The sequence below is a fragment of the Arvicanthis niloticus genome, chromosome 1 (assembly GCF_011762505.2).
Source record: "Arvicanthis niloticus isolate mArvNil1 chromosome 1, mArvNil1.pat.X, whole genome shotgun sequence".
Taxonomy (NCBI): domain Eukaryota; kingdom Metazoa; phylum Chordata; class Mammalia; order Rodentia; family Muridae; genus Arvicanthis; species Arvicanthis niloticus.
Window position 1 is genome coordinate 74,908,009 of NC_047658.1, and position 26,687 is coordinate 74,934,695.

General features: G+C 36.4%; 2 protein-coding genes across 2 annotated transcripts; both read right to left on the bottom strand.

Moving 5' to 3' along the window:
- Positions 1-14,783: 14,783 nt before the first annotated feature.
- LOC117714955 (olfactory receptor 2AG1-like) lies at positions 14,784-21,455 on the bottom strand. The gene is made up of 2 exons (XM_076940042.1): positions 18,779-21,455; positions 14,784-17,567 (listed from the first exon to the last, which is right to left on the bottom strand). The coding sequence occupies exon 2, from the start codon at positions 17,366-17,368 to the stop codon at positions 16,409-16,411; it is 960 nt and encodes a 319-aa protein (XP_076796157.1). The 5' UTR covers positions 17,369-17,567; positions 18,779-21,455; the 3' UTR covers positions 14,784-16,408.
- A 145-nt stretch (positions 21,456-21,600) lies between these two features.
- On the bottom strand, positions 21,601-25,770 carry LOC117698777 (olfactory receptor 2AG1-like). Its single transcript, XM_034490400.2, has 2 exons — positions 25,229-25,770; positions 21,601-23,605 (listed from the first exon to the last, which is right to left on the bottom strand). The coding sequence occupies exon 2, from the start codon at positions 23,581-23,583 to the stop codon at positions 22,633-22,635; it is 951 nt and encodes a 316-aa protein (XP_034346291.1). The 5' UTR covers positions 23,584-23,605; positions 25,229-25,770; the 3' UTR covers positions 21,601-22,632.
- Between the last annotated feature and the right edge of the window lie 917 nt (positions 25,771-26,687).

Below are 26,687 nucleotides of genomic sequence, written 5' to 3' on the forward strand. Positions count from 1 at the left end.
TGTTGCCTGTTAACTCCACTCAGCTATTTCTAAATAAAACATAGAGAACACCCTTATAATAAACTCCAAGCCATGAATTTGCTATAGTCCCTTAACTCACAGGCTGACCATCTCAAATCAGTTAAAAAAGTTAAAGAAGGACTGGGTCTAAGCTTTGTATTCCTAAATGTGTTATACTGGTACAATGCCTATGGGGGTAACAATATTCATCTCACTCTTATATCACTAAGAAGCTCATGCCAATGAAAATCTTAAAGTTTGTAAACAAAGTAAATTGGTGCCATTTAAGAATTTATATCTTCATCTTGATATTAATTATACAGATTTCTACTAATAGGTTATGGCTATGCAATAAACCCTAGCTAATCCTCTCTATTCCGACAAAACCACTACTTTTCCCTAGAGAGACAGCCCAACATTTACCACCTTAGTCCCCAAGCCCAGGGAATAGGGGCGCTGACTCGTCATTAGCTTCTTCAAGCTGATTATGGGCGTTGAGATATTAGAAGAGGAGTGGGGGGGGGGAGAGCAAGTTGACAATCCTCTGATGCTGTGTCTTCCATGCCTCCAGATGGAATTCCCGGACCTCAGAGGTTTGAGCAGGTCTGCCCAGCTTGCTTGTTGAGTAGATACACCAAGGCTGATCATTCTGCAATATACAATTCTCAAAACAACTTATGCTCTAAGATCAAGAATCGACAAATGGGACCTCATCAAATTGCAAAGCTTCTGTAAGGCAAAGGACACTGTCAACATGACAAAACGGCAACCAACAGATTGGGAAAAGATCATTACCAATCCTACATCCGATAGGGGGCTAATATCGAATATTTACAAAGAACTCAAGAAATTAGACACCAAACAACAAAATAACCCCATTAAAAAATGGGTTACAGAGCTAAACAAAGAATTCTCAACTGAGGAAACTCGAATGGCTGAGAAGCACCTTAAGAAATGTTCAACATCCTTAGTCATCAGGGAAATGCAAATCAAAACAACACTGAGATACCACCTCACACCAGTCAGAATAGCTAAGATCAAAAACTCAGGTGATAGTAGATGCTGGCGAGGATGTGAAGAAAGAGGAACGCTCCTGCATTGTTGGTGGGGTTGCAAGCTGGTACAACCACTTTGGAAGTCAGTCTGGCGGTTCCTCAGAAAATTGGACATAGCACTACCTGAGGACCCATCTATACCACTCCTGGGCATATACCCAGAAAATGCCCCAACAAATAACAAAGGCATATGCTCCACTATGTTCATAGCAGCCTTATTTATAATAGCCAGAAGCTGGAAAGAACCCAGATGCCCTTCAACAGAGGAATGGATACAAAAAAATGTGGTACATTTACACAATGGAATATTACTCAGCTATTAAAAATAATGAATTTGGGAAATTCTTAGGTAAATGTATGGAACTAGAAAATATCATCCTGAATGAGGTAACCCAATCACAAAAGAACACACATGGTATTTACTCACTGATAAGCGGAGATTAGCCCAAAAATCTGAAACAACAAAGATTCAACTACCAGATGACATGAAGCTCATCAAGAAGAAAGAACAAGTAAGGATGCCTAGGTCTTTCTTAGAAGGAGTATCTAAATACCCAAGGGAGCAAATATGGAGACAAAGTGTGGGACAGAATCTGAAGGGGGGGGTTGTAGGGAGACCATTCCATCTGGGTATTCATTCCATGGGCAGTCACCAAAAATAGACGCTGATAGGGATGTCAGGATGGGAAAGCTGACAGCAACCAGATAAGGCTGTCTCCTTAGAGGTCCCCCAGAGTCGGACATACCCAGAGACAGATACCCACAGCTATCCATTAATCTGATCAAAGGTTCCCAATGGAGGAGTTAGAGAGTAAATAGAAGGAACTTTAAGGGCTGGTGGCCCCGTGAGGAGAGCAACAATACCAACCAGCCAGAGCTCCCCAGGGTCTAAACCACCAGCCTAGGAGCACATATGGAGAGACACATGACTCCAGCTGTATATGTAGGGGAGGATGGCCTTGTTGGGCATAGGTGGGAGACAAGATCATTGGTACCCTGAAGGTTGAGCACAGGGGGTGGGGGAATATGAGGGTGGGGAGGGGGGCTGGGAGTAGGTGGGTAAACACCTTCATAGAGGCAGGAGGAGGGGGGACGGGATAAGGGGTTCCTGGGTGGTGGGGGAAATATGGTAAGGGGATAAAATTTGAAATGTAAATATTATATCCAATAAAAGAGGGGAAAAAATAGAAAAGCAGTTAGAACCAACATTCTTAATAAAATGTCAGCCCTCTTTAAAAAAAAAAAAAAACTATCTTGATACTAAAAGTTGTTTTGAGGAAACTGGTTTTAAGTGTTGAGGAAATAAAACTGCTCACATAGATCTCAGAGCACAGCTGAACTGTCATCAGTGGATGAATTTCAATGAAAAGGAAAGATAACTCTCTCCAAAGACTCCCAGTAAAATAATTTTAGTAAGAAGAAAAGTGATGTCAACAGATTTAGTAATAGTCATATTTAACTCCTGAAATCCAATAAATATTTATATTTCTAATCTTAAAGATTTATTGTTTTTAATTATGTGAATTAGCTTGTATCTGTTTGGGCTTATGTTCACATGAATGCAGCTCCATTCAAAGGCCAGAAGTTCCTGAAGCTGGAGTTACAGACAGGTGTGAGCTACCTATATGGGAACTGGGACCAGAGCTCAAGTCCTTTGGAAAACCAGCAAGTACTCTTACTCTGAGCAATGTACCCACATTTATTTTTTAAAAAGTTTAAAGTCATAAAAATGATTACACAGAATGAGTTCATTGTAATATTTGCTGAGGTACAGGAGCAGAGCATAAAATCATAATCATTTATTAATATTACCATTTCTGTTTTGTTTTTTAAAAGTGTAAGTTAAATACAGTAAAATCAGTCTGTTCTTAGTTTACAGCTTTGTAAGTTTTGATGAATGTAATCATGTAATGAACACAAAAGTTAAAAGAACCCAAAAGTTTTTCTAACACCCCCAAGTGTGTGATTGCCCTTTAAAATGTTTTTCATTTATTATTTGAAAATTTTATACATGCAAACATGAAATGTGATCAAATTCACTCCCTGCTTCTTCTCACCACCACTTCAGCAGTACCACCTCCAAATCTGACTCCTAACCGAATTCCACCTTGTTTTTAATAATAACCCATTGAGTCTAATTATTGTTGTCCATATGCGCATGGGGGTTTGAGCATTGGATGAAGAATGAACTGTTTACCAGTTGACACATCCCCAAAGAAAATTGACTCTCCTACCTCTCAGGAGCAATCAACTGCCAATAGCTCAGCATCGAAAGCCTCATGAGCTTTTCCATCATCTATGTTGCAAGCTTTGCTTGGTTGACCTTTTGCAGCTGCTGAGTTCATGAGTGCAATAGCCATATAATATCTGGATGATAGTATTCTGTAGCCCTGCTCTCCTCTGCTTGTGCTTTCATTCTCTCTGCCTTATCTTCTGCTCCTTCTTCTGAGATGATTCCTGGGTTTTGGAAGAAGGAATGAGATACAGATGTCTCATTTGGGACGGATAACTCTACAATCTCTTATCTCTCCACATTGACCTATTATAAGTTTCTATATTAACTGCCATCTGTTTCTCTTAGGAGACTGAAAAATTTATGGGTTTAAAAGTAAATCTTTAGAAGTTGGGTTAAAATTATGTCCATTTAGTTGAACATTAGCTGTGGATTTTTCCAAATAGCCTATGATATATCTGGTATTTTATTTACAGCCTTATCAACCATGACAGGCATATTTCCATGATGTGGGTAGGCCTTAAATCCAAGTAAAAATTGTTGGATACTCCCATAGAATTTGTGCCACTACTGAACCAGTAGAGTCACCATGCCAGGCATGTTATTATAGTTTACAAAGTTAAAGTTTTAATAAGACTAATGGTAACTTTTCTCCCTCAGTAGAATTTATTGATTGATGTCAGTCATAGGTGACATAGTAGAGAGAGAGGCTCACCAGGATGCTAGGCCTTCATTTCCTGAAGGAAGAGAGGGGTTCAGCCTTCTTGGAAAAGACTGACACTCAACTAGTTTTCACCAGTTACTTTATTCAAACATTGTAAAAATTTAATTGGGGTTGGGAAAGATTCTACCTACCAAAGTTATCTTGTCCTTGCTGCCTATGAGAACAGAAACCCCACACAAATTAAGGCCATTTTGACCATGACAAGCTATAATCAAAAGTAAGGACTTTCTGTTTGCCAGGAGTGTCTTAGGATTAAGGTTTGTGTAGTTATATATTTTCATGTAGCACCAAGTACAGATTCTTTAGAGAGACATCACTTCTTCAAGGTTCAAACAATCTCAAAACAATTTTTCAGCCTCCACTGATTGACCCAAGCATAGAAATGACTTTGTTAAAATATTTCACTCAAAGCCAGACACAAAGCCTTTACTATATATTACACTTAAAGCCAGACATCAAGGCTTATGTGTATCACTATAGAATTCACAGTAACCTTCAGAACTTTGAAAGCCAGAGAGTAGGTATGAAACTTTCAGATACATATCAGTTTGATGTCTCCTTGCTCTACCATGAAAATATATGGTGTCTTTAGTAACAGAACTATTAAGTTCTGTAGGGTTACCAATAGCCTTGGCAATAACCTGTAATGTTTGTGAACCCCACCAACCAACAACTCCAAAAAGTTAGCACATTCCTGGAGCTGTTATCTTTATTTGATAGTCTACATTGTCTGAAAAGTCATTGTCCCCATTATATGGTGACTTTAAACCTTTTTCATATGTTTAGGTATACATGTATGTTTTAGGAAGCTTCTGCAGTAGTAACCCTGCTTACACTATTATTCACATTCATCTTTTACACTAGCTATGTTTTAACTCTCTTATTTTAAAAGCTTTCTCCCATGGTCCACTGGTCCACTACTAGTTTCCTTACTTCTGTGGTACTCTAAATACTCATATCCTAGGATTCAAAGTTAGCATTCACATACATTGCTTTTAAAGCAAAACCTCAAACTTTGATTTTTACCAAATGAAGACTCAGGAGCTTTACACTGTGGTGAAAGCCTGCTAGGTCAGAGAGGCAGCAAAAGCCCTCAGCTGACCTTCCTCTTCGACTAATGTCCCAGAAAGAAAAACCCAGTTCTCTTCTACATTCTTTTTAAACGCTTCCAACTGAACATGCCCCCTTTCTACTCCCTGTGAATCTCTGTCCTACTGACTTCTCACTTTCTATGTTTTCCCCCTACATTTACTCCCTACCAACTGGTTGCTTGCTCTACCTCTTGACCTGTGGTTGACTTTATTCAATCCTGTTTACAATAAGCATAAAGCTCTTAGATTAAAGGTGTGTGCTAGGGCCACACCTTATCTAGAGGCAGCAGCACTCCTGAATTAACAGTGTGTGCTATGCTGAGCCATACAACAACTAGAGAAACATTTTTCCAGTATACAATCTCAGGTTTCACAGTGTGAAATATAGCAAATATCTTGTAATATGAGAAAAAAAGTAGCATTTTTTTTCTGGGTCTGAGTGACATCACTCAAAACACCAATGAACATGAATTAACAAGAATTTCTCTAGTGCAAGGCATCATGCTTGGTTATATGGCCAACAGTGGTTTAATTTGATCATGTGTAGACACACTTCTAGCTTTTTGAGGGAACTCACACTAATTTCCATAGTGGCTTGTTTGCACTAGCATCAGTTGGCCGTTATAACTGGGTTAAGATGAAATCTCAAAATTTCAAAAAAAGCCTCCTTTTTTCTTTTTAGTATAAATACTCCATTGTATTTTATAAGTAAGGAAAAAATAGATTTCAAATATTCTCCTCATAAAACAAGCATGTATATGTGATTATAGGCATATAAAGGCATTTTATTTAAGTTTTATAATATATGCATTTATAAATACATCATGCTATTTACTATATATATATATGATGCTTCATTTGTTAATGCAACATTATAATAAAACTTATTTTACAAATTATTGAATGATTGATATATTTACATCTGGACTATAGTATTTATTTCACTGTTAATCAAAATACAATGTGGTATACATCAGATATAGAGAAGTAAATAATTTATTTGACTAAATCAAGAAATTAATTATTTTCTGACAATTGTTCAGTGCTATCCTGTTTTTAAATTTCTAGAAAAAAACTACTTGTTTATTTCATATTCTCATTATATACATACTTTAATTAACATTGCTGTTATTGGCAATAAGGAGGTAAATATTTTATTATGAAATCCTCATTGTAATATTTAATTAATAAAGAACAGAGTGGGCATAGTTTAGTGGTAAAGTATTGTACTATGTGAGATTTTCTTCTTTGAATATTCTCTAAAAGAGCTTTAAAAATATTTATACTTTCAACATTTTAATATTTCAAATATATTATAATCTAAAATCTTATAAATTTGCAATAATACATGTAATTATGAAGATTATAGGTTAGTATCTATGACTTTCTCTTTGTCCCCAACTTACTGAGCTATTCATGTTTATTATTATGTTCTATCTAGCTTTATTTTAGTGTGATAAATTATTAACAAATTTAAATGCTCTCTCTGTCAGTAAATATGTGTAATTTCATTATAATCCTTGATGTGGTACCTTGCTATCTAATCATATTTAAATTTTCTTTTTTTATTATTGAAAATAGGTTTTTTTCTCACACAATATATCCTGACCATAGTTTCCCCTACCTCTACTCCTCCAAGCTCAGCACCCCCCCACTTGCCCTTTTCCTCAGATTCACTTCCCATCCATTTCCCTTCTGAAAAAGAACAGGCCTCAGTGAGACAGCAACCAAACACAACAAAACAAAATCCAATAAGACAAGGCAAAGTCCTCATGTTGAGGCTGGACAAGGCAACCCAATAGGAGGAAAAGAGTCTCAAAAGATTCAGAGACACACCCACTCCCATTGTTAGGAGCCCTACAAAAACAAGCTAACAGCCATAACATGTACACAGAGGACCTGGTGCAGACCCATTTAGGCTCCATGCTTGTCTCTTCAATCTCTGTGAGCCCATATGAGCCCAGCTTATATGATGAGCTAGGTTCCTCTGGTGTCTTTCAGGCTCCTCTGACTCCTACAAGTTTTCTTTTCTCTTTTCCACGGGGTTTCCTGAGCTCCAATGGGAGGGACCCAATGGAGACCTCTAAGATAGACTCTCTGTCCACATAACATCTGGCAATCAGTGTCTGCACCTGCTCCCATCTGCCACTGGAGGACGCTTCTCTGATAACAACTGGACAAGGCACCAACCAATGAGTATATCAGAATATTATTAGGAAATATTTTGCTGATTCTTCTCTTTCGTAAATTTTAGCCCAGTCCTCTTCGGTTCTACCCTAGATCTCTGGGCAACCTAGTCTCTGGTTCTTGGCCACCGAGATGGTATCTGGCATGGGCTCCCTTTCATGGTTTGAGCCTCAAGTTAAAGCAGATATTTTTGGCCACTCCTATAAATTCTGTGCTCCCATTATCCCCCTGTACACTTTGAAAGCAGGATAAATTGCAGTGTAAATGTTTTGTAGTGTCCAAGTCTGTAGGCCTTGAATTTTTAAAACTTACTTTTAATAAGTGTTCTCAAATGCTTTGACACCCCCTTCTATCCCACCATCCAAAGGTAGGAGAGAAACGATGGTAAAAAGGACAAGGGAATGTGGATTGTTTTATAAGTAGTTCCTTGGAGTGATTCCAATCTCCGTTTGTCAGGATACCATCAGTTCAGTTCAGTAGTGTCAGGTAAACAAACATGAATCACCAGAGGTGGCAAGATCTAACAGAAACTCCAGACCTCCACTGAATTGGCACAAGTCAGCAGGAGTCACAAGGAGAAGTTCTCTGCTGTGCCTCTCTCAATACAGTGAAGATCAGCGAAGACAAAGGCATGACACCAATGAAGCATTGTAGATCTAGCTATGCAAGTACACCATCACTGTCAATTGAGTCCTATTAATACTCCCTTCAAACATCACATGTCCTCTCATGAGTTTTGCCTCAGCAAACACCACATGAGGTAGCTTTGTGACATGAATCTGTATTAGCAAAACACCATGTGAGTCTGTATCACCTGACATATCCAGAAACTTCCACATCATATGTCCCATCCTGGAATCCTTGAATCCATTGATCAACATGTCTGGTTTATGCCAATACTAGTTTTTGTTACTAGAGCTCCCTATATAGTACAACTTGAAATCAGGAATAATGATACTCCCAGAAGTTCTCTAATCATGTAGGGACTGTTTTTAGCCATCATGGTTTTGTTTTCCATATGAAGAATTGTCTTTCAAGGTCTGTAAACCTTGTGTTGGAATTTTGATGGTGATTGCATTGAATCTGTAGATTGTTTCTGGTAGGATGGCCATTTTTACTATGTTAATCCTATTGCAAATGGGTATGAGAGATCTTTTTATCTTTTGTTATCTCCTTCAATTTCTTTCTTCAAAGACTTGAGTCTCTTGTCATACAAGTCTTTCATTTGCTTGATGAAGATCACTCCCAAAGCCAGCACTTGGGAGGCAGAGGCAGGCAGATTTCTGAGTTCAAGGCCAGCCTGGTCTACAGAGTGAGTTCCAGTACAGCCAGGGCTACACAGAAAAACCCTGTCTTCAAAAACCAAAAAAAAAAATCACTCCCAAGATATTTAATATTATTGTGGCTATTGTGAAATGTGTTATATACCTGATTTCTTTCTCAGTCCATTATAATTTGTGTAGAGGAGGGCTGCTGATTTCTGTGCATTAATTTTGTATCCAACCACTATGCTGAAGGTGTTTATTATCTGTAGGTATTCTCTGCTAGAACTTTTGGGTTCCTTATGTGTACATCATATCTTCTATAAATACCAATACTTTAATTTCTTTTTTCCAAGTTATATACCCCTTATTTCCTTTAGTTCTTTTATTGCTGTAGGTAGAAGTACTGTATTGAATAGATCTGGAGAGAGTAGACAGCCTTGCCTTGTTCCTGTTTTTAGTGGACTTGTTTTGAGTTTCTCTCTACTTAATATGATGGCTATAGGCTTGCTGTAAATTGCTTTTATTATATTTAGGTATGTCCCTTGTACTCATAATCTCTCCAGTAATTTTATCATGAAAGAGTGTTGAATTTTGTCAAATGCTTTTTATGCATCATTTGAAATAATCATGTGGTTTTTATTCTTTCAGTTTGTTTGTATGATAGATTATATTTACTGATTTTCATATGTTGAACCAGCCCTTGATGGGGTGAAGCATACTCAATCATGGTGGATGATGCTTTTGTGTGTTCTTGGATTTGGTTTGCAAGTATTTTACTGACTATTTTTGCATCTATGTTCATAAAGAATATTGGTCTCTAATTCTTTTTTTTAATATTCAAGGTCTTAGTTTATCCTCTAGTACATGTATTTGTACAAAGTAGGAATGCCTGTACTCTTAGCCTTGTTCTAATTTTTAAAAGTTAAATTATATTATTTATTTACATTCCAGTGTCCCCTCTCCAGTCTACCTTTCCACAGTTCCTCATCCCATTTCTCTCCCCCCCTTACCTCCAAGACAATACTCCCCCCAACCCCTGCCACGGGGCCTCACTATTTCCTGGGGACTCAAGGTTCTTGGGGATTAAGTGCATCTTCTTCCACTGAGGCCAGACCAGGTAGACTGATGCTACATATGTGCCAGGGGCATTGGACAAGCCTATGTATGCTCCTGGTTGGCTCAGTCTCTGGGAGCTCCCTGGTTTAATTCTCTTTCTTGGTTGGGTCTTTATGTATTTGGTTATCAGGGTATCTGTGGTCTCATAAAATGAATTTGGTGATGTTTCTTCTGTTTCTATTTTATGGAAGTATTGGAATGAACTCTTCTACAAAAGTCTTGTTGAATCTGCATTAAAACTGGCTCTGGGTGTTTATTGATTGGAAGTCATTTAATGACTGCTGCTATTTTACTAGGGTTTATAGGTCTATTTAAATTGTTTATCACATCTTGATTTATCTCTGGTAAGTGGTGCCTATCAAGAAAATTGTTCATTTATTTTCTACTTTCCAAATTTTTGGAGTGCAAATGTTTAAAGTATGTCTTGATGATTCTTCAGATCTCCTCCATGTCTGTTGTTATGTCTGTCTTTTTGTTTCCCATTTTACTAATTCTCTGTGTCCTCTAGTTAGTTTCGATAAGGGTTTGTTTATCTTGTTGGTTTTCACAGAAAATTAACTCTTTGTTTTATTGATTCTTTCTATCGTTCTTTTTTATTTTTATTTTATTGTTTCTTGAGTCTGTTTGCTTGATTCTTAGGTTCATTTGCCTGAAATATCTTTTTTCCAATATTTAACCATGAGTTAATGTCTATCTTTGATGTTGATATATGTTTTTTATATGTAGCAGAAAGATGCATCCTGTTTTCACATCCATTCTATTAGTCTGTGTCTTTTTATCAGGAATTTGGGACCATTAATATTGACAGATATCAAGGACTAATGATTATTACTTCCTTTAGTGTTGCTAGTGGTGGTGATGATGCTCTCTCTCTCTCTCTCTCTCTCTCTCTCTCTCTCTCTCTCTTTGGTTTTGATGGTATGAGATTATTTATTTCTTTTGTTTTCATGGGTGTAGTTAACCTCTTTGGGCTGGAATTTTTCTTCTTGAAACTTTTGTACAGCTAGATTTATAGATAACTACTGTTTAAATTTTACTTTATCATGGAATATCTTATTTTCTCCATCTATAGTGATTGAAAGTTTCCTTGGGTATAGTTATATGGGTTGGAATCTGTTACCTCTTAGAATCTGTTCAGGCCCTTCTTGCTTTTAGAGTCTCCATTGAGAAGTTGGATGTAATTATAATGGTTTGGCCTTTATACATTACTTGGTCTTTTCCCCTTGCAGCTTTTAATATTGTTTCTATCTTCTGTATATTTAGTGTTGTATTATGCGGCAAGGGAATTTTTTTTCTACTCTAATCTAGTTGGTGTTCTATATGCTTCTCATCCCTTTACAAGCATTTACAAGTAATTTTTCTATGATTTTGTTAAGATATTTTTTGAATATTTGAGGTGGAATTCTTTTTCTTCTTTTATTCCTGTTGATTCTTAGGTTTGGTTAACTCATAGCGTTACACATTTCTGGATGCTTTTCATCTGGAATTTTTAGACTTAACATGTTCTTAGACTGATTGAAGACCTTCCCTGAACTCCACGTCACCCACCCCCAGACCCAATTCTCAGGGACACCCCTAGGTTTACAACAGAACACCAACTGCAAGTCCCTCTAACTCCTGTCCATGCCTTCTGTGGATCTCACAGGCCATACTCTGACCTTCTTCCCCCTGTGAAAAGCCATCAAAGAAACAGAAACCAAGAAAAACTCCTACCCAACAAAGACAAATCCAGAAATTAGCATCTAGACCTGTAATAACCCCAAACCTAGATGGTTAGACAACAATCAATAACAACTAGGGCAATGTGTCTCCACCAGAGCTCAACTATTCTATCCTACCAAAATTATAATTGTTTGCTTTCTTAGTGTTGTTTTTGCATCCTTTGCATATGCAAGATACTAACCCACTGTCAGAGGTGGAGCTGATAAAATATTTTATTTTGTCATTTTGTTTTTTGTTTGTTTGTTTGTTTTTAAGGCAGTGGCTTCAATCTATTGATGCTATCTCCTTTGACACACAGGTTTTTAATTTTATGAGGTCCTATTTATTTATTGTTTGTCTTAATACCAGCTCCACTAGGATCCTGTTCAGAAAGTCCTTTCCCATGTCTAGAAATTGGTGTGTATTCCTAAATTTCTTAAGATGCAGGATTGGGTTATAAGTTGAAGTTCTTTATTCATTTAGAGTAAACTTTTATGTAGAGTAAGAAAAACATAAGTTTCCTCAAATCTATTCAGCTGATGAATATGACTATTTTTCTGTCAGTCTGATGCTTTATTGTTTTGTTACTATAGATTTATTTCATGTAACCTGAAAACAAGAATGGTAATACCTTCTGTAGTAACTTTATTGTTCAAGACTGCTTGGGTTATCATGGAATTTTTGTTTCAATATAAACATTAAGATTATATGTTTAATCTCTGTGATTAGTTGCATTGGAATTAGTGTGTAGATTGTGTTGACACTGAATATTGTTTTTATAGAGTGATATCTTTTACTTTAAGGTAGCACTGTTCTTGATGATGAGGTGTGTTTCTTAGAGACAACAAAATGATGGATCCTATTTTCTAATCGAATCTGTTAATTTGTGTCTTTTTATTGTGGAATTAAGACCATTAGTATTGAGTTATTATTAGACAGTGTTTATAGTGTGATTTTTTTCAGACCTCTTATGGTTAACTTTTCTGAGATTATTTATCCCTTGTATCTTTTTGGGTGTGTATAATCTCTGCAGACTGAGATATTCCTTCTATTCTCCGTAGAGATGGTTTGGTGAATAAAAATTCCTTAAGTTTGGTCTGATTATGAAATGGTTTTCTTTCTCTTTCTACTCTAATAGGTACTTTTCTGGGTACAGTAAGTAGTCAGGCTACTCTATGTGGCCTTTCAGAGCTTTTAGTATATCATTCTAGGCCCTTTTGATTTTCAAAGTCTCTATTAAAAAGTCAGATTTTATTCTAATGGACCTGCCTTAGTGTGTGAGTTGGTCTTTTTCCCTGGAAGTTTTTAAGATCCTTTCTTTGTTCTGTATATTTAGTGTCTTGACCATGTGGTACTGAGAGTTTCTTTTACATACTAAAATATAGGACAATTGAAACAGATAATGTTGATGTGGCTACATTCTCAATTGTGGTATCTCTATCCTCTTTATGAAGTTATTAATATTTTCTACATCATAAAAACCCAATGTAAATAAGATCATGAGAATATTCAACTCTAAGCTAATTTACAATTTAAGCATTTTTACCATGCTTAGCTTACAACACATAGCACAAAGTATATTGTTATGTTTCCCAAATATATGCTTGATTACTTTTTAATAGATGCTTGATACTTTTGGTCTCAGCTGATAGCCTTGCCCCATACTTTATTTAGAACAGAGTATTCAGCCAACAGAGTTGGCTTTAATCTGTTCAAATCTTCCATCCACCTGCATCTGTACTTAAACAACTTGTGTTGGTTTTCCTCAATATAATTACCTATCAATTGCTAGCCATTGTCCAATTTCATTGGCCTCCTCAAAAATGTATCCCTAAACAATCATTTCTTTTTTTATCATTTCTTTTTAAAGAAATCTGTTTTCTTCTATTGTCTGAAAGATAACTATAAAGTACAAATAAATTCTGATTTCCTCATCATAGATACTGTTCCCCACAACTCCATTTCTTTCCATTACTGCCCTATTTCTTTAGTTTCTTCACATAAAGGAAAAAAAAGAAAGAAAGAAAATGAATTTCTGTGTTTATTTTCTTCTCTGATGATCATCTAGTCACAGGAATTCAATCCCAATCAAGTTCTTTTCTCATTCCATGTGCCTGTTATTGCCAATTCATCATTATGAGCTATATGGAAAGCCCTTTCTTATCCTCCTTTCCCACAATGTCAGCAACATAGACAGTTGATCATTTTCTCTTCCCTTGAAAGTGCTTATTCTATCAGTCCCCAGAAACAGAGAGACACTGCCTTACCTTTCCCTTTTCTCCACTCTCATGCTCTTAAATCCTCTGTCTCTTTCTAGTTGTAGAAGTTTCTCAAGAAATCAATGCATTGACTCTTAAGTGGTAAAAATACTGAGTATACATCACTGTGCGTGCTTAGCCCTAATTGGGATTCATTTTCAAGTTCTGATTCAAAGTCACTCTCAAAACCAGCAAGGATGACAGAACATGGAAAGAGTGAAAGAAGAATTAATGGGCTGTGAAATGCCAGCAGAGGTGCATGCATTGTGGGAGGGAATAGAGTGTAGGTGAAAGTAGAGAGCTGAAATGTGGGGTACAGGAAGGTTCAAGCATCTAGTAAGATGAGGATGGAGAAATGAGGCAGACAGGTAAAGTCTAAGTGTTTTAAAGTGTATATAATGAAGATACACTGGAACCTATAATTTTTCAACTCAAACAATATAACAAGAGTGGATATTACAATACAATGGTGTAAAAAAACAGTGTGTGGAGGGGAATACCAGGAGCCAAAGGTTTAAAAAGGTATGTGGGCAGGGTTGGAGAGGTAAGATAGGAGAAGCTTATTAACAAATAGGATCTATGAAGAAAATTTTATAAACCCCCTTTGTTTCTGAGCTAATTAAAATATACTTCTTTTAAAGGGAGTTTGCACAGAGTTACTCCATATGGGTGAACACTGATGATCACAGAAGACATGGATTATTAATGAAAATTTAAGTTACAAATATAAGTCACTCTCCAGTGTGTTATTATGGTACAAAAACCCCAAGGCATGCAATTCAACATAAACTATTGCTGAAGTTTTTGGTTGCAAACTATAAATAGATGATAGGTTTCTGCTACTGAAAACACTGTAAACTTTGTTTGCACTCTTATATTTTCAATTTCTATGACATCAATGTAAATAGTAATAGCAATAATAATAATAATAATAATAATAATAATAATGTTCATTTCATTTTATAATTTAACCAGTTCTAAGACTATTTATTCTACATTAAAAACAAAGCCTTAGAAGGCATTAATAAATTTCCCAAATCAGTAATATACCATTATATATTACATATTTAATACAGCTGGAAAAACAGTTTCAAACAAATTTTAAATTTATTTTTTAAGTTGAGTTACAAGATAGTAGGTTTCCATATGATTTTTCCATACAGCCTTTATTTTTATCAACACCCCGCCTTTATCCTATGTCTTTTTTACCTTTTATAACTTCATTCCACCCCCAATATTCCCATCTCTACTTTCATACCCTCTATGTTCTGCTACCATCTCTCTTTAAAGCCACCCACACTATAATCTCCTCCACAAACTTTTCTTGCTTCTTCTACGGATGCATCAAGTTAAACATACAAAACTAAATACCCTTCCATGAGATCTATAATGAGATCCACTGCCCACTTCTGGTGTGTTTGAAGGCAATGAGAGTATACTCATATAAAATAAACAAGTCTTAAGAAAATTACTTTTTAGTTGTATCAAGTTGCCTACCAATTTTATTTTCTTTTTTCTTTTAATTTTCTTTTCTTTTTTCTTTTCTTTCTTCTAATTTTGTTTTTCTTTTTAGCTGACTAAATTTTTATTGCTATTCCATCTCTAGCCATTATAAACAGAACAGAATGAATATGAACAAACAAGTGTCTCTACAATTCTTTTCAGTATACTGAAAAGATTTACAGATTCTTTTCAGTATACTCCTAGGAGAATATGGAATGGTCATATGGTAGTTTGAGTTTAGCTTTCTGAGAAACCTCTAGATAGATTTATGAAGGTAGATCACTAGTTTACTCTCTTGCTAACAATGTGCATGTAAACTTCCCCATGCCACTATTTGCTGTTATTTATGTTTTCATAATGGTAATCCTGATTAGGTTTTTCACTGATTAAAAAAAGGCATAAAAACCAAGTCTATACTTGGGGTGCTTTCGGTTATTTTGACATATGTTCAGATTGTATATTTTTTAAAGTATACACACCAAACGTATGAAACATTTACAATTGTTAAGATACTTTGAAACATGATTAGGACAAATGACAACCACAGTTTTATTTTGCTCTTTTTAATATATTATTTACAAGTTACAATTAAAAATGACCATTTCATTACCAATCCCTACAAGAAGAAAAAGAAGGCAGAGGAAAAGGAAGAGGAGAAGGAAAGAGAAGGAGAAGGACTAGGAGAAGAAAGGGATGAGGTATGTTATGTCACACACACACACATCAACACACACATACCACAACATACACACTGAATCCAAGAAAAGTTGTCCATCAGGCTATCCATATAAGCTGGTGCTTAAAGGGAGAGAAAGAGAACATTATGCAGGGCTCTGCCAAGTGGTCGTTAGACAAAACTTTCTATGTTGATTTATATCATACCAAGAATAGTTGGTTTAAAATTTGTGCAAACCTCAAAATTCTCTTCTATTGATCTTAGAGAAACCCACTTAAGATTACTTTCTCTGATTTTTAGGTTCAGTATGGACACAAGACCAAAGTGGTCTTGTCTGACTATCCCCGAAACCCTCAAAAAACAGCTACTCTGGGAAACAGAGACTAACTTTCAAAAACAATGGATAATTTTAAATAGCGTGAACCTATTCTTGTAAAAACCAAAATGATGAGAAGATTCCAAGAACTTTTATTAAGGATACATATTCTCTGCTTCTCTAGAAAAAGAAACACATTCACTTCCTTGGTTTCATTGAGATAATTTCATTTATAACACAAATCTGCTGACACTGAGAAAGAATTAAGTCTAGAAGATGCTTATTAGAAGCCCCTAAAAGTTGACTGTTTAGGCAGAAACCACTTGCCCAAGACCCTCCTCAAGGCCCCAGTGACCTCCTTATTCCTCAGGCTATAAATTATGGGGTTTAGAGCTGGGGTTACTACAGTGTAGAAAACAGAGAGGATGTTCTCTTGTTTGGGACTAAGATAGGAACTGGGTAGGACATACATAACTGTGAGAGCCCCATAGTACAGAGTAACTACTGTCAAGTGGGAAGAACAGGTGACAAGGGCTTTCTTTCTACCTTCATTTGAAGGTTTCTTGAGCACTGTGAAAAGAATTAATATATAGGAAGCCAGGATGGTAGCAAGTGGGGGAATTAGAAAGGCCACACCCATCACATAAACCATGAGTTCATATTTGGAGGTGTCTGCACAAGCCAGCTTCAGCAATGGAGGGATCTCACAAAATAGATGTGTGATCTTATGGGATTTGCAGAAGGGATATTGCATTGTGTGGATGGTATATCCTAGAGCACTTAGGAATCCCAGGATCCATGTTGTGGCTACTCCAAGCCAGCAGATGCTTGGCCTCATCAAAACCATATAATTCAGGGGCTGACAAATAGCCACATATCTGTCATAGGCCATGAAGGCCAGAAGGAGGTCTTCTGCACCACCAAGTGTGAGTGCCAGAAACATCTGAAGGGCACAACCCTCTAATGAGATGGTGTTGTCTTTGAGCAGAAAATCCACGACAGCTTTGGGAATAATAATTGATGTGAGAAAGAAGTCTATGAGAGAGAGCTGCCCAAGCAGAAAGTACATGGGTACATGGAGCTGTGCATCCATGGTGATGACCAGGAGCAGCAGTCCATTGCTGGTCATAGCCAACATGTACAGGGCTGTGATTACAGCACAGAGCAGTTCAGGAGAGTCACTGTCATCCAGAATCCCCATCAAGATGAAGGCACCTCCCAATGTGGAGTTCCAGGACTCCATTCTGTGTCATTTCTTTAGTAGCCAAAATAAGAAGCTTCAACACAATTTTGCTAATATGAATCCTGGTTTTGTAACATCAGAGTTCACTTAGAATGTCCAACAGGACTCCAGTAAAATGACATCTTTTCCACGAGTGAATAGCTTTGCTTCTTGGTTTCTAAATTTCAAGTTGATGATTATATCTTGAAGAAAGATTTATCTAAATGGAGATCATAGATTGCAGTGAACATTTTTAAAATAGGTTATAACATGATGAAAATATAATAATAATAATAATAATAATAATAAGAAGAAGAAGAAGAAGAAGAAGAAGAAGAAGATATAAGATATAACCTGAAAAAGTATCTCTCTATAAAGACCAAATTATGTCTTTTTTATGATTAACAAAATACCCCATCATTTCTTTAGTGTAAATTTGGTTAATAGTTTTAATATTCCAGTTTTCTTTGTGAATAGACATATTTTAAATATTAAGTTCTCAACTGATATAGAGGGGTGGCTTTAATAAATTATGTCCATTGCTTGTCCATATTTCTGGGTTTATTGTTATTCTTTCTTTTCTTTTTATCTTTTGTTTTATTTAAGACAGGGTTTCTATGTGTAACCCTGGCTGTCCTGGAACTCACTCTATAGATCAGATTGGTCTCAAAATCACAGAGGTCTACCTGCTTCTACCTCTCGAATGCTGGCATTAAAGATGTGTGCTCTTCTTTCTATACAGTCCAAGGTGGCCACAAGAACATCTTGCTTCAACCTCGTCAGTGCTGGCATTTTAAGAATGAAACAAATTGTCCAGCTCATTTTCTATATTCTGTAAGTCCACATTTGTTCATAGTCAATCTACTGGATGAATACAAGGTTGTCCACCTTAATTACCCATTTCAAAGCCCCACACTCCCCATTAGCCTGAAAAAGGATTACTGTCTAAACCTTTGGAAAATTGAATTTGAGAAAATATTAAGGGGGGGGTACATTTAAACCTTTAGGATCAATGTGAACATATTTTTTCTATTTTGACAGATTATTGTACAATGCATGTCTGCAAAGATACAGAAATAAAAGATTTCTGCCCTTCATATAAAAGTGGTTCTGTTTATGCTTAGGTAATATGGAGTAAATATTTTGTGCTGTAATCTGTCCAAACAATCCCATCCTAATCCAGCCATTGATCCTAATGTCCATTCTCCCTCCTGTAAGTACAGAACATTTATTTTAGATAGAAGGGGAAGAGAGATTTTAAAAAAGTTTCCTTTCTGTGAAGCTGATATTGTAGTATGGCACCAAAAGCCATGGAGAAGCCAGTATGGGGAGGCTTCTAAGATTGAAAGAAGCCTTGCTGCACATCATGGAACAGGACAGATGAAGCCAACTCAGAGTATGAAGTCAGTTATAGGAGATAAAATTCCTTACCTTAAGTATTAGGAATCCTAGCTTCCTGGACCCTGGCTTCACATTGGATTGTTTGGCAGCTGAGGATATTTCATCTCAAACATTGGAGGGGAGATGTGGTTTCCTTCAACAAGTTTTGGTTTAAATTTTGCTAAATTGGTACAGTATATTACAAATCCACCATGTTAGGTGTCAAGGATGTGTTATTAACTCTTTTCATCTGCAGACATCTCTGGATATGACCATGGGGACAGTCAAGCAGCTAACAGATTTTGGCCAGTGTCCAACACAGCAACAAAATGTTTCTCCTGTTCTCATACTTGAGCAGAATTACTAGAAACTGCCAACTCAAACAACTTGCATGGAATGAGCAGCTGCTCTAGCTTCCTGTCAGTCTTTAGACTGTTTTTGTGTGTCACACTGAGGTTATCATGTTTCTGCTGCCAATATCAAAGTTGTGGTAAGGAAGTAGAAAACTTGATCAAAATCTCTAAGGTCCCTGTCTAGTGCTATTAAACATCCCTGGGGCCAGGGGTACACCAGAGCCTTGTTTTTTTATTCCCAAGAACCCCTCTCTTCATAATTCTATGCATATTTTTAGATGGACTTATATCTTACTTCAAATGACCTCCTTGAAAATGTTTGTCTCTGTAACAAGTTAATGAGTCCTCTTGGGTGTGTTTTCTGGTTTGCCTTTCTTGAGGTGTACTGTCACTAAATGAGCTCTGAGGCTCTAGGTTTCTCTTCCCCTTGAATGTAGGATTCAGTTTCCTTATCCTGCCATCTGGTGAGATTACGGACACACATATACACACAAAGACCTCACCATACTTTCCAACGTTTTTATGTAGTTCTAAATGAAAATCAAAATGGAACTGAATAGAACTACAAAGGTTTCTTTTTGATCATCCTTCTATCCTAGAATATAATGTCCTCTTCTCAGCCTTTGTGGAAAGCTGCTTTCCTTATTTTGCTTCAATTCAGTATGGCTCTTTTAGGTAGTTCTAGATGTGAGATATTTGCATTTTTCACTGGCAATCTATCACAGCTTCTGTATGTGCTCATGTCTTGGTGCCATGAGTGAGGGCTAAAGAAAGAGTTTAATTTCCTTTTATTAAGCAGAAAAATAGAAATAAATCTATTCAGTATTAATAGAAATAAATCTATTCAATATTATAGAGAGTCAATATTAATGAAAATTATTTAACTGCTTTCAGAGACAAAATATTCACTATATAAATACACATAGATGCCATAGCTTATCACTGGCAGTAATAGGGCAATTGAGATATATCTATAAAAATTCTTAGAAAATAAAACTGCATACCTGAGGAGTGGGTAATGGTGGGAGTTATGTAAACAAAGTGCTTCCATATAAATTTCTCCAAAAACATGTTAAATCATCAGTTCTATGTAAGTGTGAACCCTACAGGCTACAATAACCATTCTGGCAAGATATGCCCATTCATGCAATAATTGAAAAATGTCTTTGGAGTAACCAACAGTTTTCTGATTGGATTTAAGGCCTCTGGTAGGTTGAGCATGCTCCAATGGAAGACCACACACTTAAGAGTATCATGGATATTTTGTACTTTTTGACTAATATTCACTTATCAGTGAGCATATACCATGCATATCCTTTTGGGTTGGGGTTACCTCATTCAGGATGATATTTTCTAGTTCCATCAATTTGCCTGCAAAATTCTTGATGTTCTCATTTTTAATATGTGACTAGTATCCCATTGTGTAGATGAACCACATTTTCCGTATTCGTTCTTCAGTTGAGGGACATCTAGGTTGCTTCCAGTTTCTGGAATAAGGCTGCTATGAATGTAGTAGAGCACGTTCTAGTGAGGTGAAACATCTTTTGGGTATACGCTCAGGAACAATATATCTGAGTCTTGAGGTAAAACTATTTCTAATTTTCTGAGGAACCATCAGATGGATTTCCAGAATGGTTGTTCCAGTTTGCAATCCCACAAGCAGTGGATGAGTACTCCTCTTTCTCAACATCCTTGCTATCACCTGAGGATTTGATCTTAGCCATTCTGATGGATGTAAATGGAATTATAAGGTCCTTTTGATTTACATTTCCATGATGACTAAGAATGATGGACATTTCTTTAAGTGCTTCTCATCCATTTGAGATTCCTTTGTTGAGAATTCTCTTTTTATCTCGATATTCTATTTTTTAATTCGGTTATTTGGGTTTTTGAAGATTAACTTCTTGAATTTTTAATATATTGGGGATATTAGCCTTTTATTGGACATAGGGTTAATGAAGATCTTTACTCAATCTTTAGGTTGCTGTTAACAACCACTAGAACAAAAAGAAGTAAACACATACAAGAGAAGTAGAAGGCAGGAAACAGTCAAAATCAGGGCTGAAATTAGAAACAAAGAAAATGATATACAGAATCAACAAAACCAACAGCTGATTCTTCCAGAAAATCAACAAGATAAATAAATCCTTAGCCAAACTAACTAAAAGGCACAGAGACAGTATCCAATTTAACAAAATCAGAAATAAAAAGAGACAAACAACAGAAACTTAGGAAGTTGAAAAAAATCATCTCATCTTACTACAGAAGACTATATTTGACATAACTGGAAAATCTAGATGAAAGATATGATTTTCTAGAGAGATACCATGTACCAAAGTTAAATCAAGATTTGGTAAACTAAACAGTCCCATAACCCCTAAAGAAATAAAAGCAGTCATTAAAAACCTTCCACCCCCACCCCCCAAATCTCAGGGCAAAATGGTTTTAGTGCAGAATTCTACCAGATCTTCAAAGAAGAGCTAATACAAATACTACCCAAACTATTCTACAAAATAAAAATGCAAGGAACACTATCTAATTTATTCTATGAAGAACAGTAACTCCGATACCCAAACTACACAAAGACTCAACAAAGGAATAGAACTTCAGGCCAGTTTCACTTATGACAGTGTTTGTTGCCATTTGTACTCTTAATGATGGCCATTCTTACTTAGGTCTTAAATGATACAAATTCTATAAAATTGTGCATACAAAAAGAGTACCACAAGGTATTTTTGATACATATACACATTACATAATGTTCTTATCAGATAGACACATCATGCATACAGATCTTTTGAAATTATTAATGTATCTCAAGATGTGCTTAGAAAAAATAGAACAGGCCAGTTTGTTCCACCTGTTTGCTCTTAGTATTCACATTATAGAAGCATAAATATTCACTTAAATTTTCATCACTGAAGCATAAGAAGAAAGTAGAAAGGAGGAAGAAAATGATGAGGAAGAAGAAGAGGAATGGAAGAGGAGAATAGGATGAAAAAGAAAAAGGGGGCATGCACACACATACACACAGAGCAAGATATCTGACAGAACATCCACAAAATTTGATTCTTGGAAAGACATTAAAACTTAAACATAGTCAACTTTTACCAACTGGGCTTTAGATAACACTATCAAAAGTAATTTTACCAAGATTAGTTGCTTTAAAATTTGTGCAAAGGTCAAAGCCTGGTCTCACTGATATCACTTAAAAGTATTTTCTCTGGTCTTGGTCTAATATATATTTAAAAGTTCAAGGGTAATGTCCAGGTGGTAATATGTTTAGAACATCTTAATTAAAGGTTACTTTGGAAAAATTAAGGGTTAGGCTTTTAAAACTATAAAAAGTAATTTTAAACACTGTCAATCATATCCTATGAGTACCTTATGAAGAATAGTGTTGAAGGGCATTTAACATGTATAATCAAGTTCCAAGTCTCTAATCAAATGATATATTTTTTAGTGTTATGATTTTTAAGTAGAATTTCATTTATAGCAGAAATCATATAATTTTGTGGATAAATGAGGTTATAAGGCCCCTGCTAGAACAACTTAGAATGTAGAGTGTTCTGGCAATAGGCGTCCTCTCAGGACTCTCCTCAAAGCCCCAGTCACTTCCTTATTCCTCAGACTGTAGATGAGGGGGTTCAGAGCTGGGGTGACAATTGTATAGAAAACAGAGACGATATTGTCTTGTTTGGGGCTGTGAAAGGAACTGGGTAGTACATACATAAAAGAAGTTCCCCCGTACCACATCCCAACTACAGTTAGGTGTGAGGAACAGGTGACAAGGGCTTTCTTTCTACCTTCATGTGAAGGCATGTGGAGCACAGTGAGCAGAATTAGTATATAAGAGGAAAGAATGGCAGCAAGAGGGAGAAGTAGGAAGATCACACCCATCACATAAACCATGAGCTCATATTTGGAGGTGTCTGCACAGGCCAGCTTCAGCAATGGAGGAATCTCACAGAACAGATGTCTGATCTTCCTAGATTTGCAGAAAGGGTATTGCATGGTGTAGATGGTATATCCTACTGCACTAAGAGATGCCAGGGTCCATGATATGAACACTCCAAGCCAGCAGATCCTAGGCTTCATGAAGATCATGTAGTTCAGAGGGTGACAAATAGCCACATACCTGTCATAGGCCATAAAGGCCAGAAGAAGGTCTTCTGCACCACCCAGTGTAAGTTCCAGAAACATCTGAAGGGCACAGCCCCCAAAAGAGATAGTGTTGTCTTTAAGTAGAAAGTCTATAACAGCCTTGGGAGTGATAACTGATGTGAGGAGGAGATCCATAAGAGAGAGCTGCCAGAGCAGAAGGTACATGGGGACATGGAGCCGAGCATCCATGGTGATGACCAAGAGCAATAGTCCATTGCTGATCATGGCCAACATGTACAGGGATGTGAATGTGGCACAGAGCAGTTCAGGAGAGTCACTGTCATCCAGAATTCCAACCAAGATGAAGCCACTCCCAAAAGTAGAGTTCCAAATCTCCATTCTGTGAAGCTTCCTTATCTTCCTAAAAAGAGATGGCTTATTGAAGTTTTGCCAATATGAACCCTAGTTTTATAATATCAGATACCTGCCATGACTCCAGTAACAGACATGATACTCTTTCCCATGAGTAAATAAGTTTACCTCTCAATTTCCAAACTTCTTGCTTTCAATTCTATCTTGATAGTAGACCCATCTAATATATATGATCATATGCTTTTAATAGCAGATATCTAACCATTAGTAGGTGACCTTCTGAAAATATTACTCATAGCATTCTACCTGAAGAAGGATATTTTAAGAAAGGTTAGTTATTTTTCTGTTAAAAGGAAAGCAATACTCTGTCATGCATGCAATTTAGTGTAAGCGTTTGGCTAATGTCCTAGATATCTCAGTAAATTTCCTGCAGAGACACTATTCAAGTGTGAATTTCTGACAGGTACAGAGGCATGATTTCAATGAAGTAGTTTCAGTATTTTTGCTTTGTTCATGTTCCTTTGTTGTTATTGTTTTGTACTTTTTTTTTGACAAGGACTTTTTATGTAGGATGATCACAATCAATAAACCTTTTGACTTGACCTTTTAAATGCCAGAATTTTAAAAATGCACCAAACTGCCCAGCTTATTTTCTGAATTTCATGAGTCCAAATTTATCTGAAGCAAATCCCATTTGAATAGCACACATTTTTCATGTTAGTGATCTCTGTTGCACAGCCCTACATTCCCTGAGATCCTGAGGAAGATTATATCTGATACTAGGCAGTATTGTGTTTGAGAAGGTGTTGATTTTAGAGTTAAAACTTTAGAATTGGTGTGATCATATCTGTTTTAAACAGATTGTTATATCATGTGTGCCAGGGAAGAAACAGAAACAAAACATTAAAAAAAAGACTCTGTTTCTGGGAGAAGTGATGAAAAAGGCATCGAAGAACAGATTTTCTGTTTTGTAACTATCCTCAGTAATCCTATCCAAATACAACCATGGGCTCTGATGTTTGCTCCCTCTGTTACAAGTGCAGAGCATTTGCACTAGATAGAAGGTACAGGGATTCAGAGAAAGAGCTCCTTTTCTGGAAAGCTGTTACTGGTGCATGGTCCCAAAAGCCATGGAGATGTCAATGTGGCCAAGAGTCTAAGATTAACAGGAGCTTGTGTTATATGGCATCCAAATAAATAGACAAAGCTAACTCAGCATCCAGCTTAAGATGTGAAAGTGAGGCATCCTTGTACAAATTATTCATCCATGTCATGTATATTAATGCTTTATTAGTCTCTGGCTTCTCTTGGTGTCATTAGTACCTTAACAGTTAAAATGTGTGAGAATGCAAAATGAGTATCACAATTCAGTTGTTAGTTTGAGGGTGCTCATCATCTATCTGGTGGGTATTGGGAGAAGCCAGGGAAACTACAGAGGATAAAGATAGGTACTGAGAATCCAACAAGGAGGAGGACACATAGACCCAGGAAATGTTCTTAATTTTCAAAGTATCAAAAAGCAGAGAGACTTAAAGGACCATGGATTCGAAGTACTAGGGAGCTTGATTGGCATAGTAATTGAAGATCTTACTGTTTGCTCTACATTGATTTTTGTCTCAAAATGCATAAAGGGAGGTTACACATTTTACGTAAACAGATACAAATTTCTTACCTTGGGAGCTCAAAAGCCAGTACCTAACCACTTCACCTTCCCTTGGGGCTTCTATACAGATGTATACAGATGTATACAGAATACAGATGTAGTTTTTTTTTTCCTCCAGTAGTTTTATATTGGATTAAACTTTGCTAAGTTGGCAAAGTATGTTAAGTGTCCTTCCGATGTGAAGTAGTGCTATTTTATTTCTTCCTCTCATCTACAGAGGTACTCTGAAAATGTCACTGGGAACAGCCAAGCTGTTAACAAACTTTTGGTAGTGTCCTATAAAGCAAGGAAATGGCTTTCCTGTTCTCACACTTGAGAATCGGTAGAAAGAATTTCCACTTGATGAGTTGCATGGACAGAGCTCCTCCAACTTCATGTAAGTTTTCAAACTCTTGAGTCCCTGCTCAGGTGTCTCTAGTCCTGCTACCAGCTGGAAGCAGAGATCAAAGTATCATGAAGCAAGTAGAAATTCAAAAAGATGCTCAAAAGTTCCTGCTGTTTCCAGCTAATGTTCCTAATGGCGGGTGTAAGTCAGCGTCTTGTCTAGGAGCAAGTTGCTTTATTTTCAGGTTCTACAACCTCCTCTCTGCTTTATTCTATGCATATTTTCAGAGGGACTCAAATCCCAGCTGAAATGGAAATGTTGGGTCTAGAAAATAGTGAGTTAATGAATTCTCTTGTGTATGTTTCTTAGCTTGCTTCTTCTGAGGTCTTCTGTCAATAATGAGCTCTGAAGTCCTAAGTCTCTCTCTTTTAGACAATATTCAAATTTCTTATCTTTCCAAATCTGAGGTTATAGACACACAATATTGGCATCACAGCCCAAGTAGCTTACATTTTTCTTTAAGCATAAAGAAATAGTAAAAATGAAGTAGCTCAGGTGCCTAGTATGTCTAGTATTGTGACCTTGACCTTAAAGTGGGTTTCCCAGATTTTTAGGGTAGGATGCCTCTTATATTTATACCTCTTGTAGGCCAGACTATTCTCTTTCCTAAGGCTGCTGCATATACTGTCTATAGATTTCTCTTCATTGACCTTTGGAACCCCAGAATAGTTTCTGTATGAACTCGTGTCCTTATGCCATAGATGATGGTTGAAGAGAACTTAATTTTCTAAGGATTAGGCAGGAAGTAAAAAAATAACCCACAGTACTAGAGTTGAGGAGGGCTTACATTAATTAAAATATTTTAAATAATACCAGAGATCAAAGACAGGTTACCAAGTATACAAATACACTTTTCTGACAGTAATGGAACAAGGAAGAAATGTCTTTTAAAATGTTGATGAAACAAAACTATACAGCTATACTATTTGTATACCGATGAACTATGAATAATGGCAAGAGGAAAGGACAAATGAGTGTATTTACCTCCAAATACTCCCAATAAAATAATTTCAGCAAGAACAATGATTTCTAGAGGATACATAATACATGAGGAATCATGCTGAGCTTTAAAAATGATCTAAT

What these genes read in the sequence shown, in the direction of transcription:
- LOC117714955 (XM_076940042.1), bottom strand. Translation starts at nt 17,368, where the DNA reads ATGGAGTCCTGGAACTCCACATTGGGAGGTGCCTTCATCTTGATGGGG.
- LOC117698777 (XM_034490400.2), bottom strand. Translation starts at nt 23,583, where the DNA reads ATGGAGATTTGGAACTCTACTTTTGGGAGTGGCTTCATCTTGGTTGGA.